Raw genomic sequence first — 20,167 nt, 5'->3', positions numbered from 1 at the left:
GCAACAAGGCTTGAAAAGTGCTTGCATATATTTCTTCTTCTTCTTCTTCTTCTTCTTCTTCTTCTTCTTCTTCTTCTTCTTCTTCATGTGTGATGAGAACGCAATAGTTCATATTTTCACGGTTTACAATCAGGTTAAGATGGAGGCGTTATGACAGAGGGGGAAAAAGTGAAAGACACATTTTGTAAAAGGACAACCCGAGAGTATAAATGCATACATGTAGATTCAAGAGAAGCTTGATGATAATATCGTCCCTGTCGTGATCTGACCACACAAATGCCTACAGGGAAATTTTGCAGATGGGACAAAAGGGGCGGGCTCTTGAAATCTCGAGATTACTCTCATTCAATAGGTTTCGCGTTCGAAACCTAATATACGTATTTTGTTTTCCCTCCGTAAGTTCCTCATACCGAATAAAGAAAAGATGGAGGCTATCATTTTGGTTTGGTCAAGATCTATGAGCTCATCTTATGAGTATCTGTCTGTCTGTATGTATGAGTATGTGAGTGTAGTTGCATTATTATGAACACATTTCTATTGATTTGTGCTAGTGTGCAACAGCACATTTGTAATACACAATGCAGTACAACAGTAACATTTTCCTGAAAATATACATGAACATAAAGCGCTGTTATCTTGCTGAAATGAAACAATGGTCAAGAGTTCAATTCTGCCTTGTCATGAATCTCAGCAGTCATAAACAAGGCTAAGATCTATTACAGTATTATAGTTACCAATCTGATAACAAAATTACATGTATTTGATAAGGGTAGGCCTATATCTTATGTAGGTGTCTAGATATAGTATTAAATTTAGCAATATCAACTGCATTCTACTACGTATGTCAGTGTGTAAACACCCATGAGATCACTGCTTGAAAATTAGTGTTAGGGTTACAGCAAAAACTAGTTTTGGTTACAGTAAGAGTCCCCAAAATAAGACCGGTAACGAAAGTGAAGTTTGAAATCCTCGGTTACATTGCATGGCCGATGCCATAAATTAGACATTTTATTTATAACGGACATGCCGCAACAACAAAATTTTTAAAAAAAAAATGAACTCGGCTGTTAACGGCAGTCCGATGTGTACTAAGTTTTAAAGATAATCTAGAGACTAGAGACATTAATAATCTGTATCAAATTGTTGGTCGACCGTTGTCGTTATCAGTCGTTCGTCGGCCCAAGTCCTCTAGTGTGAACAACTGTGAACACACTGTTATCAAGTCTTCACTTGCTTTCAACGATGTAGCAAAGTGCGAATACCGTGCAGTAAACTATTGCGAATGCTACCAACTTGTGTTTCGCGCGCTCATATGACCTTATGCAGTTGCGAGCGCCGTAAAACCCTGTACTACTAACTAAAAAAGTGCGAATGTGCTAATCGGTAGCACCTCGCAGTAGTAGGCCTACAAACAAGGCCAGGGTTCATGACAAAACTAACAAACCGTATCGGAATCAAATAGACATGAGTATGCTGAGCAAGAGCGGGCTTAGAAATTAAGACATCAGTGAAGAAACCCATTATATTGAAAGTGTCTATTTGAAATATAATTTATATTTCTACGTGTTTCTCCTCTTTCTGTTCTCGCTCCTCTCCTTATCATCAACATTTTCACTGTCAACGCCTTCGGATCGTCTTTTTATTCCATCATCATCATCATCATCGTTGTCGTCGTGGTCGTCAGGGCTATTATTATTATTATTATTATTATTATTATTATTATTATTATTATTATTATTATTATTATTATATTATTATTATTATTATTATTATTATTATTATTATTATTATTATTATTATTATTATTATTATTATTATTATTATTATTATTGTTACATATAATATTTTTTTAAAAATTATTATTTTATTTTAAAAATATATTCATAAGAATCATTATTAAAAAGAAAACCACTTCATTGATGGGTCACAGGTCCTCCTCCTCCTCCCCTCTTTTTAGTCAAGTTGCGAGCTGTTGTTTGTGGTGAGTACAGAAAGGTACACATGTAGGGCCTACACTGTTTTCTGTACTACAAATCCACACTTCTGCCTGATGGTATACCACACAGTGCCTTTGGTCTTTTCGGCATTTGGTTGGTGCTCTCTCTCTCTCTCTCTCTCTCTCTCTCTCTCTCTCTCTCTCTCTCTCTCTCTCTCTCTCTCTCTCTCTTCCTCTCTCTCTCTCTCTCTCTCTCTCTCTCTCTCTCTCTCTTCCTCTCTGATCTCTCTCTCTCTTTCTCCCTGCCCCCTCCAACCCCTCAACAAAACAACAACTCCACCCAAACAAACAACAAACTAAGAATAAAAACTAAAAATCGACCCCCCCCCCCCAATTTCCCCCCCCCCCCCAAAAAAGAAAATTAAAACAACACCCACCCCCCCCGCCCCCCCCCCCCCCAAAGAAAAAAAAATAAAATGAAATGATAATCTGTGTGTAGAGCTGTCAGCAGTTGGGCGCTTTGCCGTCGAACAAGAAGACCCGAGTTTGATTCCCATGTGACAAGAATTCTTATCAAATATTGACATTTATCTCAGGGGGGCTCTCGTGGCCAAGAGATGGGGTTCCCCTCTCATTCAATAGGTCCTGGGCTCGTAACCTGACAGTGGCGGAACATTTTCTTCTCTAAAATTGTTTCCTTTCACCTCCTTTCCTGCTCTCTCTCTAGCCATGTTCTATTGTCTGCTCTCGTCTGCACTTTTTGCCCCCCCCCCCCCTGATTTGCCCCCTCCACTGGGCTCCTGGTTCTTTCTAGAGCCTTTCTACTGCTAGTGCTACTCCATGGCTTCTAATTCTTACTGCTGTCTTTTAGCCATTACTATACTCTTTGTCTCCCCAACAGGCCACACCCTGATCATTAGGTAGGTAAGATATATCGAACAGCCTTCTCGGATAAGGGCGAATAAATCTCGGACGTCCCATGTGAAAGTTATGCACGTTAAAGATCTTTGATGGTCCTAAAATCTATAAAAGAAGACTTAGGCTGCCACACTGATAAAATTCAAAATTTTTTCGTACCAAACTGAAAATGCTTTGCCTAGTGTCCCGCGCGCTCACATTAATTATTATATTATTATTCATTACATCTTGCAGTTGCGAACACCATAAAACACGCACGCACACAAATATAAAATTAAAATAAAAGTAATAAAACATTATGGTGCGTCGCTATTCGCTGGAATAGGCCTTCGTTCATTTAATTTTTCTTTCTTAAAATTAATAGAAATAATATTCGGACATGGATTTGGTCGACGGATACAAGTAGATTAATGTGAACGCCTCGCGGTCGGTCCTTGCTCATATCAACTTCCCTCTCAACACTTATCAAGCAACGTTCGGATGAACAGCAACACCGAAATCCAAGCCAAGTTGCATATATATTATGCAACTGCGTCTGGTTCTAGGGGCTGGGGTGGTATTAAGAAACACAATTAGATAATTAAAAAACAACAACAACGAAGCCGGACACATTTATAATAGTTAAAAAAAAAATTGTATTGGCCTAATGAAAAGACACGAACTAGGCCTGGAAATGTTCCGTAAAAACGAGGTAATAGATTTAATTAAGCCTAGTAAAAAGTAAAAAGTCTTTCCGGGTTCTGTCCGATGATTTGTTTGGATTGGATTTGGTGGGTGGTGGCATTGGGTGCGCTTCCAAGTGTCGGGAGTCAGGGGAGGATGACAACGCAATTTGTTTTCCAGCAGAATCCAGAAAGCATAGCAGCAGTCTAGAGGAATTCGGAAGTAGATCGCGTCATGTGTGAATGCATTATATTGAGTAGTAGATCTATGCTGGCCTTGGCGAAGTGTGTAGGCTCAGGCTGAGGCCAAACTACTGTTACAGTTAGAAGGCCCACGGATGTGTTGTTGAAGAAACGCTGTTGTGTGCTTGGCCTACTTTTGATGTCTTTTGATTATTCTATGTGAACGTCGTGATTATAATCGCTTGGAGTTTGAGCTTCTCTCATAGGTTCTTGCATCACTTGCAGGTTGCTGAGGAGACACCTCAGACAGTGTTGTGTAAGCATTTTGCAATTGTGGCCGAGTGGAAAGTTAAGAAGGTAACAGTGCTGACCGGCTAGCGATAGAAGAGAAGAGGTGGGGACTCAACTCTGCCACTGCTGTCCATCCATCCATCTAGAATCTGCTAGATTTCTATCTAGTCCTGTGCAGCTGTGTACTCGGTGCACAATAACTTACTTTTAAATTTTGCTTGTGAGTAGACAACACTTTGCCTTACTTCTAAGTCTAAGGTTAGGCCCACACTGTCGCTGACCAACAATCAAGTTGTTAATGTCTACTGTAACGTAAAGTAATACTGTAGATCTAGGCCTATGTCATGTAGTGGCACTATTTTTTGATTTTATAGGTTTTAGGTTTTAGTTTTTTGTCACTGGATCAAGTAGGCCTACCTAAGTCTAAGAAGACAGTTTATTCCTGGTGTAAAGGATCTTGGAATTTTAAAGAAATTGTCATGTTATAATGATAGATCATGAGACAGACTGTGGACTTTGCCATGGCGACTTGTGGTTCTGATAACACACAGATCATCATGTGTGTTTTACACGCTTCAAACTTCAAGTACTTCAAGGTAGCGAAACAGTTTAGGGACCCATTTGCATGCACATGTGAATATTAGAAGTATTTGATCTTAATTATTTCACTTTTTATTTTGTTACAGAGAGTCTCTGAAGTTATAAAAATGTCTGCTGTGCGCCAAGGCCCTGTGTGTATTGCGAACACTGCTTTGCCAGTGATAAGACATGTTTGTCATGTACACTCACAAAGTGCCTTGAACGTCCCAGCACGAGGATTCAGAGTGCTTGGTGAAAGAAGCTGTTTAAGTTTTCAAGATGCAAGGCTTGCTGTTGCTTCGTACAAGTCCAAGTTCAGAAAATGTTCAACAGTGGCTCCTGCTGGAGCTGCTCTGCCAATTCGCCAGGAAGAAAATCCTGTTTCAGATCTGAAGGTTTGTAAATCTTATGTAAGACAATTTAGACAGTGCCTTGGTAAAACAAACTCACGGGTCCCCACCACTTGGAGAACGAGCGTGGGCATTAGTTGTAGGCAGGGTTTATAGGTTATAATGACAGATCACACGCTTCCCTCACCAGCAGTTGAAAATGTATTGGTACCCATTGGTTAACTTGGGTAAACATTCATTGGAGGGACTAACAATAACGACATGTGAAAGGATCGGCTTATCCATAGCATCAGGGGCCAATTAAAAATTTTATGTGAAAGCGTCGGGCGATGAGAGACCATGCCTAGCCACCTCAGGCAGTAAAATTTGACAGTGGGTTGATAAAATTAGGTGGCAGCGGTTGGACTGGTGACCATGTTACACAGTTAAATTATTATATATATAGAAAACATTCAAGGGAGGAAATGGAAAGTGGCCGTTTGTACAGGTGGCCGTATTATACAGGTGGCCATCATGGAAGGTTCAATTGTATACAGTACAGTCAAACCTGTGTAAGACAGAATCGCAAGGGAGCCAGAAAAAAATTCCGTCTTAGACAGGGGAATTTAGTGGGGAGATGGAAGAGGGGGGGGGGTTCAAAGGCGTAGCCGGTGGGATCAAGGATCGCTTGTGCGGTCGGTAAGCAATCACAAGTGGTGAAAACTTCTCACCTCTCAGCTGTTATCCTCTTTGATAATGACATGCATCAGTCTTATTTATCCAATTACCACCATGGCTTGCATTTCATAGGACCATTGTTCGACCTATTAAAAACAGACACGTTTGAACATCTCCTTTGCTTCCACATTTAGCCCCTCCCATCGGTGTAATAAACACAGTCAACCAATGCCACCCCTCACTGCGATGTAACAACGATTCGAGGAACTCTTTTCTCGGCTGGCTGTATGATCAGGGCGGCAGGCATTGGTCAAACTAATTTCACACCTCTGGCTTCTGGCTACCCAGGAAAGTTCCCATAGTGGCTTGCTATTCGAGCACTTTCTTCACTAGCACTCGTGAGATTTCACACCCACACCACCCTGACCATCTTCATCACTCAGGGCTCACATAGATGGGGTAACATCTACCCTCAAATTGCACCCCTGGTCCCCTTCCTCGCCTGGCAGCAAGGCGTTAAGTTTAGAGCTGGCGGATGGAACCAAAATTGCGAGTTTTGTTTCAAATCAGGACTGAACGGGCAAAGCATTTTCCGTAGGTAAAACCCTCGGAAGGGAGCAGATTTTTCTTTCTGTTTCCGCGTTGGACAGGTTTCTGTTTTACACAGGTAATTAAAGAGGAATTTATCAAGGGGGAACGGGGAGATTCTGTTAAGACAGGTTTCCGTTTTACACAAGTTTCCGTTGAGGCAGGTTCGACTGTATATATATTTATATGTATAGGGGTGTGAATCCTTTTTGGTGACCTTATTAAGTAAAACATCAGGCACATATTAGTTGTCTGTTTTATTCACTGTGATCAAGAATTAAATGATCATATATTTACAACTAAATATTACTTGTTCCAGTATTCAGTCATGTGATTTTGTCACTCTTGAAGAGTGTCAAAGAATTTGTAAGCCAATGCATCTATCTAAAGTGTATCTTAATCACAAGAAAAAATAATCTTGGCTTGGTCCTTCCATCAGCTCATGTAGGTAACTGTGGGGATAGACTTGCCTCTTGTGTGTGAAGATGATTTTGACCATAGGGCATCGCAAACTTACATTTTGCAGATTATTTTTAAATTTGCAGAGTTGCGAATTTTCAGTTTGATCATGCACCTGTTGCTGTTAAAAAATGATACCTCTCCTCCATCTAACTAGAGATGAAGATTAATCTTGAAGTATTTTCTGTCATGATATTGATATATTTTGCAAATCTATTATTATTATTATTAATATTATTATTATTATTATTATTCTATGCTGGAGTTTCTTGAAGGAAATGAAAGGCTACTTGCATGCTTATCACTGCTTGGTTAGCTGCATGTATCACAGTTATGTGTGGCTTGGGGGATGGATAATAATGTTAGTCGTAGTTGTGTCCCCTCGCCTCTCCTCTCCATGTTACACAGAAATGTGCCTGTTATCAATGTTTACCATGTATAATTTGTTTTCATTTGCTTTTGTACTCACTGTTAAATGGAGCATGTTTACTGAAAAGTAGAAATAGCTCAGTGATGATATATTTTACTTTGCAACTTTTAGGTAGATGTCCGGCAAAGTGCAAAGGAAAAAGTGGCAACATTCGATCGGCCTTTTTCCGACTTTTTAACTGACACTTTCGGAAGACAGCATAGATATCTACGTATATCACTCACAGAGCGCTGCAACCTCCGGTGTAAGTAAATGTAGAAATTCTTTTTAGCTTGGGTTTTCATCTTCAAAGCCTGTAAATTTCTATGTTGTCTCTTTGATCTTCCAAATGTTATTATTAGCGATGTGAAGAAATGGTGAAATGGTATAGGTTTTACAACCCTATCTACACTATTAGGTTAGCCATATGGTGCCCGCACTGTCTCTAGTCTGGTGATGGTTCGGGATGCCTGATGTTGCCGGTGGTTTGTTAGATGCATTTTATTGATGGGAAAGAAATAAGAAGATTGAATCTGTGTTTTCATTTTATATTGTGTCATTTTTGTTAACTCTGTAAGTATGGCAAAAAACAGATAGATATATAAATATAGGAAGTGGGTAAAAACATTATGAAGACCAGATGGATAATGTAAACTGTTGTGTGACTCCCAGCTTGAGTTTCTTCCTCTTGTCTTTGTTAACATTTATTGGGTTGGGATATAGTGCAAGCCTGATTATCAAGTCCTTTATCTATCTTCTGGGACGCTGTGCACCTCATGGTTCGAAATGTTACAGATTTATTATATCTCATATGATGTCTATAGTGCAAGAGCGCTGAATGTTTTGTGTAGGAAATTTTTTCTTTTTCTTGCTCCGTTAGGTCAGTACTGTATGCCAGAGGAAGGAGTCAGTCTGTCGCCCAGACAGAACATCCTCACCACAGAGGAGATACTGTCTTTGTCCCGTCTCTTTGTGGCGGAGGGCATCAACAAAATTCGGTTAACTGGGGGAGAGCCTTTGGTGCGGAAGGACATCATAACCATCATAGGTGAGTTTTTGAAAAACTGTGCAAGTTATGACCCTCTGTGGAATATTAATTCTCTCTTTGGATCTCTGAGTTCTTTCGTCTTTTACCTTGAAGACTAGGTGTCATGTCCCGTTTAGGATGAGTAAGAAAGGACGTAAAAAAAAAAAAGCCAGAGGACAACACCCTGCCTCTTTTTCTATATGTTGTCCAGTGGCTGCACCTATTTCTAAGCCAGCTCAGGGTTGAACCTTGTGGTACTTTGGCTTGAGAAGGGAAGGATGAGCAGATTAAAAGGGGCAAGTAGTTGACTTTTCTTCTTTTAGGCATCTGTCTAACTTTGTGTGACATATGTGTGGCATAAAGCAGGTCCGTAAGGAAGAATATTTTGTAAAAGAAGGATTGTTCTTTCATTGTCTTCGATGGTTTGAACAGACTCCGAGAAATAAATGTATTGTTCTATCATTGTCTCAGATGGTTTGAACAGACTCTGAGAAATAAATGTATTGTTCTATCATTGTCTCAGATGGTTTGAACATACTCCGAGAAATAAATGTATTGTTCTATCATTGTCTCAGATGGTTTGAACAGACTCCGAGAACTGGGACTCAAACACATCGGCATCACCACCAATGCTGTGACGTTGGCACGGCGACTGCCAGATCTACAGGCGGCTGGGCTGGACCAGATCAACCTGAGTCTGGACACGTTGGTGCCAGCGAAGTTTGAGTTCATCACACGGAGGCGAGGCTTTGACAAGGTCATGAAGGGTATCGACAAGGCCTTGGAGTTGGGCTATGACCCAATGAAGGTGAGATGGGTGTTTGTGTGAGTGAGTTGTGGATGTATGTATGTGTGTGTTGCGGAAAGGGGGGGTGTAGGATACTTGCTTTCCTGCCATTTATTCTGGAGGTTGTAAGAGCAGATTTAGTGTCATGGGTCACATGGGGGGGTATGGTCTGGTCATTTTGGTGTCTGTCCATACAGCTAGATACAGGCTGTCTTTGCCGATGATTGCTTTCATTTTTCTGACTTTCTAAATTTTATGTTTAAATGTGTGTGTGCGTGCATGTGTTGATGTCTGTGTGTTTTCAAAGTGTGAGTAATCAAGTAGTGATAAATTTTGCTGAGATTTGCTGCGGCGTGTTATGGGATACATTAAGCACAAATTTCTAATTGATAAAGATTACTTTAGTAGGTGAATTCTAAAAGTTTTATTGTCTGCAAAGTTGCCTTTTTATTATTTCAGATAAACTGCGTTGTGATGAGGGGTATGAATGAAGATGAAATCTGTGATTTTGTGGACTTCACGAAAGACAAGGTAATGTATACTCTTCTTATTTATGTAAAAGCAGTGTTGTTTTGTTGTAAAAGGACTATGATCTTGATATGCAGCTTGGTGAAAGTTTTTCAGGAACAGATGCATCATTCCTAGAGGCCCATAGTGTAGCAATGCTAAAGCGGGCCGCGAAGCGCTAGACAGAATTTCCCCCCGCTGACGCGATTTTCGTGGAGTGCGAACGGACGGGGGGTTCCCTATTCTAAATGAAGTTCCCTTGTTGTCCCTCGTGAGATTTCGATGAAATTCGGTGACCAATCAGAAAAAGGGCTAAATAAAGTTAAATATTACTTTTCTCCATTTTGATTCTTTGGTCCTTGCTATTTTAGTCAATGTCCTACCCTTGCCATGGGGATAATTCCCAAAAATTGTATAGCAAATGCTACGTTTAGCTTCCAAGGTTCAGTGTCCTAGAATTTTTTGTCATCATTCTAGAATTCTACTGACACATGTTTTTGTTGCCATTTCCAGAAAGTGGACATTCGTTTCATCGAGTACATGCCATTTGGGGGCAACAGATGGAACACCAAGAAGTTTGTGTCTTACCAAGAGATGTTGCACATGATCCATGAGAGGTTCCCAGACCTGACACGCCTCTCAGACCGACCCAACGACACGTCAAAGGTTGGGGAACTGACTTTACCTGCCAGTTCTTGTCATCATCATCATCATTGCCTTTCTCTACCTGCATCAGGATTATAGGCCACGAACAAACACTTTCCACTTTTCCGTATCCTGGGATAGCTGCTTGATGTTATTCAATATCTTCCCACTTTTCTGAACATCAATTTCTGTGACTCTTCTCCAGGTTCCACATGACCTTCCCCTTGATCTTTTACCCTGGGGCCACTACTTGTGTAAGGTTGAAATTGTCCCAGGTGGCCACCCATTGTCGAGGAAAAACTGGTTGTCTTAGACAGGTTGACATCTTGGACAGTGTCATCACAATAGAAAAAATAAATATAAGGTGGGAAGTGGTTGAACCAGCAGGTTCGACTGTACTTCTGTTCAGTGTAACTATTATCCTAGTCTGTTCCTGAGACAATGGGAGTGCAGTTAGTTCAGTTGGTATCATGCTGGTCTATGGTGCAGATAGCCTGGTTTGAATCTCCTAGGGGTTGTTTTTAAAGTTGAGTTATTTGGGGAGTTTCCGAGACTGTTCTCCTACCTGGCTGTGTACTATCAGAGATGGATATTGAAGTCAGAGATCTCGCCTGTTTTATAGAATATAGAATAGAACGTCAAAAGGAAGGTTATACCCATACCAAACATACCATATCATCATCATAATTCACCTCTTTCACCCTGGTGTTTGGAAATGGCCTCCATGAAGGGCTCTCTCTGTCTTTGTTCTGGGCGATCTTCTCCACCTCCAACCAGCTGTGTCCCATATGTCCACAATCTGCCTCTAGATCTCGCTCCCAGGTGGATCTCAGCCTTCCTCTCTTTCTCCTCACTGAGGGGGGAGGGGGGGGGGTGTTCCACCCTAGGCTTTTACATTCCATACATGACAAAATATTATTGTTGTTGCCATTATCCAAATACCACTCAAAAACCATTGTCAAATCTGTTTTATCACTCTAGGTATTTTGGCTCATTCCTTTACCCTTGTTATATCACGGATGAGGGTAATGTTATGTCTGTTCATCTGAAATGCACACATTTACATTCTCCATTTTTTAAAACAGGCATACAAGGTTCCAGGCTTTGCTGGACAAATTGGCTTCATCACATCTATGAGTGAACATTTCTGTGGTACGTGCAATAGGCTGAGACTGACAGCGGATGGGAACCTTAAGGTGGGTTTGACAATGAGAAAGAATTAAAATGTGGTAGTCACATCTTTCATCATTATTGTTACCATTATCGTCATCATCAACATCAACTTCATCATTAATATCATCCGTATGCTTCACGGGAAGCCGAGAATGTTTCTAAGTGTTATAGTGTGTGCTGGGGTATTAATATTATAGTGTAAAGTGCATAGGGCTTGCTGTTGAGCGAGGGCATGTGCTATACAAATTCTGTTTATTATTATTATTATTATTAATATTATTATTATTTACCCCCCCCCCCGTCACGGACGGTGCCACTGACTGGAGTGTCGTTAGGCGCGTTCCCCGCTATTTTTGGGGTGCCTTGATATGATAGTCAAAGCAGACTTTGTGCTGTTGAAGCTAGAGAGATGAGCAGAGTAAGTCTGATTCCTCTAAGGACTTCTCTGTCGACATCCACCCCTTGGCGCTCATATGACCTTATGCAATTGCGAGCGCCGTAAAACCTCTACTAAAACAAATTATTATTATCATCACCTTATTGATATGTGTTGCCCAAGAGATTGGTGCCAGCTGTCTTGAATTTCCTTGCCCAGACTGGTCATCATTATGCTAAGAGTCCTAACTAAACTGAAAAGAAACACCTGTAAAAACTCAGCTGGGCACAGAATGGGACAGGGTTAGGCTTGCATAGAGTTATAAATAGAAACATATCATGCCAGTAGATCATGTAAGTGGACAAAAAAAAATTCCTTAACCCAAGGAATTATTTCTTTGCTCAATTCCATGCTCAACACTTGTTCATTAAATCCTTAACTCAGCCATTTTCTGTAAGTGGCTTTTTTTCAGTGTGAAGTTTGAACCTCAGATGGACTGGGTAAGATTTTTTTTTCAATCTTTTCAGGTGTGTCTTCATGGAAATGCTGAGGTGTCATTGAGAGATGCTCTCAGAGAAAATATGCCAGAGGCTGAACTGTTGGATGTGATAGGAGCTGCAGTCAAGAGAAAAAAGAAGCAGCATGCTGGTAGGTGGTCTTGACTTTGTGCAAGCTGATCGTGCCTGTGGAAAATAATGCTGAAGTCACTGAATGGAATGAAACTCTAAATTCACCTTAAAGTGTCAATGTTTGTTCAGATATTTTTTTTTTTTTACGGTATAAACAGGTTCAGAAAAGAAATACGTACATAAACATACAAAAAGGGAGACATTGACTTTCTTCTTAGAATTGTATTATTTATTAGAACTTTATTTCTTGAGACTTGCTGTGATTTTATATATTAGTTTATGACTTCAGCATTAGTTTGACTTGGTGCTTGCATGTTTTCTGATTTGTATTAATGGCAAATTTTGAAAAAGTCTCTGCATGTATGCTGTGCTGTTCATGTGTATTTTCAATAGTCCACCTTATTTAAAGCATCCTTGTTTTACGTCATGAAGGTCTCAAAACCTGTAAATGCACAAGTATGTCATGTGTAATGAAGGGCTGGGGTTTGTGCATGATAAACTGCTTCAGTCTGACAATAAGAGGATAATGAAAGGAAGGGCATTGTTTATTTAAAGGTCTTGTGTCAAGGGATAGCTGTATAATATGTTTTAGTGTGTACATTTATGCGTTTGCACATATCGCTGTTGCAAGCAATTGAGAATTTTCGATTTTTGCACTGTCTCAAAGATGCACTTTTCAGCATGATCAAAAGGCAGTCTAATAGTATGATCAAAGCTTACAATTTTCTTGCTTTTCCTGATGTCTGATAGGAACAACACAACAAAAACCAGTTTTTTTGTCTCTGATGTCTGATAGGAACAACACAACAAAAACCAGTTTTTTGTCTCTGATGTCTGATAGGAACAACACAACAAAAACCAGTTTTTTGTCTCTGATGTCTGATAGGAACAACACAACAAAAACCAGTTTTTTGTCTCTGATGCCTGATAGGAACAACACAACAAAAACCAGTTTTTTGTCTCTGATGCCTGATAGGAACAACACAACAAAAACCAGTTTTTTGTCTCTGATGTAAAAACTACCCTAACAGACTTAGGAGGATTGCTTGTGACTCAATGATATGTGTACTTTGTCTGCATTCAGGTTTGAGTCTTTGTGTGTGCTGATATGTCATTTGTGTTTGCTTTTCTTGTTTCACTGGGGCCACTTCTGTGCCTGGGACCTACCCTTTGGCATTCACATTGTCATAATGAATCAATAATGTCATTAAGCACAGTGAAGCCCAAGGCAGATAAATGACAAAACCTGACTGATTCATCACTCCGATTCGTTTAGTTACAAGACTGCAATTTCATGACAATGGAAACAATGAATTGTTGGTTTTCTGCAGGGAGCTGTCTGTGAATACTTATGCTCTACACATTTTTTATTTACATACTGCTGCGTATGTTGGTGACTCCGTCATATGTCACTTTTTTATATGGCACTGAGACGCTACTTCTCACCTATGCAAAGGCGTGGAAGATTTTTGTGATGTAATTTCATTTACTTGAGAAAATGTCTGTCATGATTTGACACTTTGTGAAAAATTATGTTTATTATGCCCACTATAAATACGAATTTTAAAAAAGCACAGTCGAACCTGTCCAAGATGACCACCTTTTGTTGGGGAGAAAAGTGATCATCTTAGACATGTGGTCCTCAGGGACAGTGTCCTTATAATATAGAAAAAACACAAAGGGGGAAGTGGGAAGTGTGTGTTTGCACAAGTGGTTGTCTTGGACGGGTGATCGTTATAGCAAACTCGACTGTATTTTGCTTCAAGAAAAACAGCTCTGTGCAAAGTTAGATCTTATACCAGTTTTAACATTGTAAAAGATTCCTTGATGATTGAGTGACAGTTAGAGTACAGGTAGAACATAGAGTTTGAATCTGGGCAATTTGGATTCAAATTTAGAAAATGGCTGCCATTTCTTTGGGAACCAAACAGTACAGATAACTGAGACTAGAGGACCATCCTTTTTCTTCATGGTGAATACACATGCAAGGATTCCTCGTAATCTGTTATGAATATGATTCAATGATTTTGGCCTTCAAGAGCCATTACATTCTTGACAGGACGGTCTACAATGCTGTTTTTTCTTACAAATAAACTATCATGTTTATTTCCTAGGTATGACCAATTTATCCCAGATGGAGAACCGACCTATGATTCTTATCGGGGGGTGACACAAGCCTGTCACCGTCAAATTTCTGGTTAGTAGACCTACACTGATTCTTTTCACACCCCGAAATCTTTTTTTCTCAGTAGAATAATTTTCGTAGCGCAGTCTTCCTGACAGCCCATTTGAAAGTACAAGAGAACCTGTGCAAAAGAACCACCCACTGGTAGGGAGAAAAGTGATCACTTAGACAAGGGGGTTCTCTTGAACAGTGTCATTATGGTGTAGAAAAGAAAAACTCAGGGGGTGAGTGGGATGTGCTCTTTTGTACAGGTAATTGTCTTGGTTCATTTGTCCTGGTAATTGTCTGGGACAGGTTGTGGTTGTTAGAGCAGGTTCGACTGTACTTTTTTCTTATGCCATACATCCTGTCTTGGTAACACTTTTCTACATTTGTTCAGTAATGTCCCAATTCCCATCTTCTTCTTGGGCATCCTTTTGCCATGTTTTCCTGGAATTTTCCTTAAAAAATGATGTTCTTGGAAATCATGATGGAGAAATAATTTGTCATGCATCCTTTTTCATGTTTTGTTTTATTATAAGTATGCGTTACAGACCGGAGACTTGAAAGAAACAGCTGCTGGAATGGAGAGAGTAAATTTAAAAATATTTTGTAATCAAAGGGGGAAATTTTCACCTTGTCTTTGTCAGTTTGGATTTGACCCTTTTGTTTCTTCCAATATAAGTTCCCTGGCTCCTGGCCACCACATTGTGGTGTGGCTGAAAGACAACAGTAAGAAAGAATCATGGAGGCAGCAGAAAGAGTCAGGAGCCAAGAGGAGGGGGTAAAGGGAATGGAGGGGAGGGGGCAGAAAGAGGAGACGACAGAACATAGCTAGAGAGCAGGAAATGAGGTGAATGGAGAACGTTCCAGAGAAGAAAATTGTCCCGTCGCTGTCAGGTTTCGAACCTGGTACCTATTTAATGTGAGGCGAACACCGTACCTCTAGACCACGAGAGCCCCTATGTCCATTTATAAATAAATTTCTATGTGAATTTGATGGTAAAAACATTGATCAGAGGCACAAAAAAATGTCACTTTGCAGTTTCCCATGATTCTCAAGCTTTAGAAGTCGCCAGATTTTGGTGGCCATTTTCTTCCAAATTTTACTCCTGACCCCAGCGATCTCCACCTTCTTCAATCACAATTAATTGACTTCTGTTCGAGATAGATTGATATATTTCTCATTAAAAAAACCAACAACAAATTAACACGCTTTGAGACTTTGAGGTTATTCCAATAAGTCCAGATGCGCCAACATTGACAAGCGCCTGATTCCACCGCATGGTGATACATAATATTCTTGAGGGGAAAAACAGGTTGTGTGGTGGTGGTGGGGGGTTACAGATGACCAGGAAATCAAAAAGTCAATGGCTATAGTAGGCAATGTCAGCATGAAAGACTTAAGTTTTAGTAAGAGTTTTACAGCACTTGCAGCACAGATATGTCATATAAGTGCTGATGTTTAGAGGTATAAATAGAGAGTAACATGCACAAAAAAAGCATCGGGGACAGTGCATAGCAATCACTGATGAGTTGAAATTATTCACTTTGTTGTAAGATGGTTAGTCTAATGGTACAATAATTTATTTTCTATTTAACTCTTCAAACCCCGAGTTTTTTCCACAGTTCCCGGAGTTTTGTTCTACAGTCACCTAAACCTGGTGCACTATGCCTCATTATAACCCCAAAAGCTTGCCTCCGACTTCTAAATGACGGAAACGAATGCTTAGTTATTACTTTAAAAAAACTTGGTTTGGGTATAGTTCCAAAAAACAAGCAAAAACTAACACTATATAAAATGAAACAGTTGTCACTAGTATCGGACGCTCCCAGCCTCCAATGGGGAACAGGGTTATTACCGCTGGACGCTCCCAACGTCCGATGGGGTTTAAAGAGTTAAAAAAGCATCAACTTGTATTGGCTACACCTACAAATTCAGCCTATGTTTGTGGCAATACTTTCTTTTCGAGTCCAGTCATCGCTGTGTCTCTTGTGGAAGTATTGATAGTGTTTTCTCTCTATACATGAAAATAGTACAAGGGAGCATGGTGTGTGGCAGTTTGGGGGGCACCTCTGGCAGGGTCCTACTTCTTGACTTTCCTTCTGTTATTTCTGTTTATGTGTCTAATTTGCTTTTTTCCAGCTCTAAATGATTGTCATCATGTTGATTTGTTTCTCTTTACTCAATCTTACAAATTTGCCTCTGTGGGTGGTTGGCGGGTGCTCTGGTGTGGTTTGCTCCTTCTTTCCTACTAAACATCTATCTTCCTTAACTCGTCCTTCTTCTTTTTTGTGTTTGTTACTCTCTTGTAACAGCTCTAATCTTCGGCACTTATATGACCTAATTGTGTTGCATGTGCCAGAAAATTCTTACCAAAAACAAACAGAAACTTGTCTGTTGTCTCGCTTTTCTTTTCATGGTGCGGGTCGTTGGTGGTTGTTCCAGTGTCGTCAATATCCTCCACCTACATCTTTTTTATTGTCACTGTTATTCTATTCTGTACCTGGTGAAAAGCAACTTAAATTGTGCTGACTTGCAACTATCTACAAACAGCTACATCAGCAACAACAACAGCGACAACTTTGCTTGTGCTTTATGACTTTTAGCACGCCCTTTCACTTCTCTATCACTCGGAAAAAAACCCCAAAACAAACTGTGTTGTAGTTTCTTTTGAGAAAAACTATTTGATTTCAGCTTTGAAATGCTTTGTTCCCATGCAAACATAAATAATAAATGGTATCTTTTTATCTTCAGATAAAATCAACAGTCATCGATCTCATACAAGAACTGGAGCCGAATTGCTGTCAGGGGCAGAAGATAATGGTATTTTTAGCCCACCTGTGATAGGAACAGATCTTTATTTTTATTTTTCAATTTCTAGTTTTTGTCGTCCGGTTGATTGTGATACTTCCATGTTACGTTACTCGGAATATGCTTCACCAAATAGAACGGTGAATAGTGCCCTGAGTGGGTTTGTTGCACCGTTTTCCCCTGAGACAGGTATCCTTGGTGGAATTTCAAGTCGGGAGGGGAAAGTTTTTACTCGTTGTTTTAGCTCACGGTCAGGCTCAAGTGACCATGATAAAATTGTTCAAGGTGATGGTTCCAATAAACATGAGGATGAACATCGGTTTGAGAGTTACGCAAAAAAGTATCTTGAAATGATGCAAGGAGGATCTCGGACAAGCTATAACGTTGGGGTGAATCCTGCGGTAGGCAGTGGCAGTGACTCTGAGGTTCGGACTGGGGATTATGCTAAGCTTTACGCTGATGTGATGAATGCAGGGAAGATAGAGGGAGGAAGGACTGCAGAGAATAATGAAAGATTTGAGCCTGAGCTACTTGATCAGGAGGGGAGGGAGGACGGGATTGAGTCGAGTCAAAACGGAAAACCTAAACTAACGCACACCGATGCCAGCGGTAAGGCTATGATGGTCGACGTGGGAGAAAAGAAGGTGACCACGCGAGAAGCACGAGCACAGGCTTACGTGTGGCTGGGCCTGGAAGCCGCGCGTCTCGTCAAAGAAAACCGCATGAAGAAAGGCGACGTGTTGACAGTTTCGCAGCTGGCGGGTATCATGGCCGCCAAGCAGACGCCCCAGCTGATCCCGCTGTGCCACAACATCGCGCTGACCAAAGTGGACGTTCAGTGTCGGTTGATGGAGGAGGAGAATCTGCCTGTGGTGGAGATCACCTCTTTAGTGCGCACTGTGGGTCAGACGGGGGTTGAGATGGAGGCTTTGACTGCAGTCACGGTCGCGGCTTTGACCGTTTACGACATGTGCAAAGCGGTTACTCATGATATGGCTATCTATGATGTGATGCTGACCAGCAAATTTGGAGGCAAAAGAAATTTTCAACGCAAGTAATCAAGATTTAAAATTTTTTTCATGGTTTCATTTTACTTACGGGTATTGTTTTGCTGCACATCTGTGGCTCCCCTCCCCCCCCCACCAACACTACCACACACAGTCACATACACATCACCACCTCAACCACTCAGCTCATCTATTAGAAAGTAGTGGGTAAAGCAATGAATTGCGTCATAAAGCGCTTTATTGTGCTAAAATGTAATATGTACATTTTCTCTTTAGTTGGTTTTTTTTGTGTGTAAATGCCTGACAATGTAATATGTATGAAGCAGCCTGCGAAAACCAGTGTTTGTCATCACTTGGACAATTTGAGTGGTTAGTACCACTTGGTAATTGACATGTCCCCAGACATTTTGCTTTTTGAATTTTGTGAATATCTTGTTTAGAGCCTGAAGTATGGCTATTTGAAAAATCTAAAGACTCAAAAGTATCAACTGAAGAACACATGTTTGAAGTTTCTTTCCAGTTTTGGTTAATTCCTCCATGTATGTGAGCATTTCAAAGGCCTATAATTTGCTACATAAAGGCATCGTCATGTACTAATAAAACAATCTTACAAGCTTAGAAACAATTTTACAGCCTAATATTATAGTTATAGTCAGTGTTAGGGATGTCTGAAAATTACACTTTTAATACTAACCTTTTAGTTTTATTTGACTCTAGATTTAAGCCTGTATCTAAATTGACGTCATTACCTCAAATGTAGACAAGGGTTTTGGCTAAAACCTTATCCAGTTCAATTTGGTTGAATATGTTTATTAGAACTGTGGACAATACAATGAGTTTGAAAAGACGAACACATTGATATGGAACTAGCGTGCAGCATAAAGGACATTTCCATAGTAACACATTGTTTATCTCACCAAGTCGAACATGATCTGAAAAATGGATTTTTTTTTCTTATTTTTTCTCATATTTTCTAAACATAATGTCTCAAAAACTTGAACATCACGACCACCTTTTTTGTTGCTCTCAAAATTGTCGATGCTGACATAATACTGGTTTTCGTAACCCGAGTCACTCATATGATATAGAAAAAAATATGTGGTTATGCTCAACTTTTCCAGCAATTTTCATGAATTTGTTCATACAGCATATTCTTTAAATTTCACATTTATAACTCTATGTACATGTCAAGATGCTTTTTATTGTAATAGTTTCCTATAGTAAGTCACGATTTGTTTTTACACAGTGTTTCATCTATAACTATTTTTGAGATGTTGAAACATTTTTTCTTTAAATTTTGAATGCATATGTGAGGCATCTTGGTAAAATCAGGCGCTTGTCAATATAATAAATTAAAAAAAATTGGCATTTTTATGACCATTGGCCATTTCTTTTTCTAATTTTTTTGGGGGGCTCCACACCTTTTATTTCCTTTTAAAAGTACATTTCTGTGTAAATTTTACTGTAAAACATTGATTAAAGGCTAAAAAAATGTCCATTTTCAGTTTCCAAAGACTCGAGCTATGGAAATTACCAGACTTTGGCGGCCATTTTCTCATTAATTCTACCTCTGAAATGAGGCGACCGTGATCTTTTTTAATCTCAAATATTTCGACTTCTATTCATCATAGATGAATATTGTTTTCCCCAAAAGCAAGGCAAATGAACAGGCTTTAAGATGATACCAATAACAAAATATGTCAAAAAGTGATGAACGCCTAATTCCACCACGTCGCGACACATATGTTGTTGGTTTGACTCGCTGGATACCGGTGCAAATAGTTTTAAGTAGAGTCCCTGTAAGTGTAAGTCTGTCTCAAGCTGCTTTTTGTTTTTTATTGAGGATTTATTGTGTTCTCCGGCTAGTCTCTTGGAAGACACATTACTTTACAAGTCGTGCCTCTGAATTAACTCTAAGCATGCGAAAGGCTATTCCTCCTGTGCACGCTGCCAATTTTATCATCCAAGCGTTCAGCATATCAAACTTCTATACAACTCAGCTCCT

At 39.9% G+C, this 20,167-nt stretch overlaps 1 protein-coding gene across 5 annotated transcripts; it reads left to right on the top strand.

Annotated features, from left to right (window-relative positions):
• The first annotated feature begins 3,215 nt into the window (after positions 1-3,215).
• On the top strand, positions 3,216-19,501 carry LOC101847031 (GTP 3',8-cyclase, mitochondrial). 5 transcript variants are annotated; one of them, XM_013081333.2, is made up of 10 exons: positions 3,216-3,739; positions 4,677-4,964; positions 7,165-7,297; positions 7,913-8,080; positions 8,635-8,867; positions 9,306-9,377; positions 9,867-10,019; positions 11,084-11,194; positions 12,075-12,195; positions 17,099-19,501. In XM_013081333.2, exons 2-10 carry the CDS (start codon positions 4,698-4,700, stop codon positions 18,211-18,213), a joined length of 2,373 nt encoding a protein of 790 aa, XP_012936787.1. In that variant the 5' UTR covers positions 3,216-3,739; positions 4,677-4,697; the 3' UTR covers positions 18,214-19,501. The 5 variants fall into 5 exon arrangements, with proteins under 5 accessions (XP_012936787.1, XP_012936785.1, XP_012936784.1 ...); XM_013081331.2 differs by having other exon boundaries at positions 3,216-4,015; XM_013081330.2 differs by having other exon boundaries at positions 3,216-4,056.
• The last annotated feature ends 666 nt before the right edge of the window (positions 19,502-20,167 follow it).

Source organism: Aplysia californica, unplaced genomic scaffold (assembly GCF_000002075.1).
Source record: "Aplysia californica isolate F4 #8 unplaced genomic scaffold, AplCal3.0 scaffold00126, whole genome shotgun sequence".
In the NCBI taxonomy this organism is placed as follows: Eukaryota; Metazoa; Mollusca; class Gastropoda; order Aplysiida; family Aplysiidae; genus Aplysia; species Aplysia californica.
This window is presented reverse-complemented; position numbering and strand designations above follow the sequence as displayed.

Excerpts from the sequence above, each read along its gene's own strand:
- LOC101847031 (XM_013081333.2), top strand. The coding sequence starts at position 4,698 with ATGTCTGCTGTGCGCCAAGGCCCTGTGTGTATTGCGAACACTGCTTTG. Across the intron at positions 4,965-7,164 it reads ATCCTGTTTCAGATCTGAAG|GTAGATGTCCGGCAAAGTGC; the intron begins GTTTGTAAATCT and ends TGCAACTTTTAG. Across the intron at positions 8,868-9,305 it reads TGGGCTATGACCCAATGAAG|ATAAACTGCGTTGTGATGAG; the intron begins GTGAGATGGGTG and ends TTATTATTTCAG.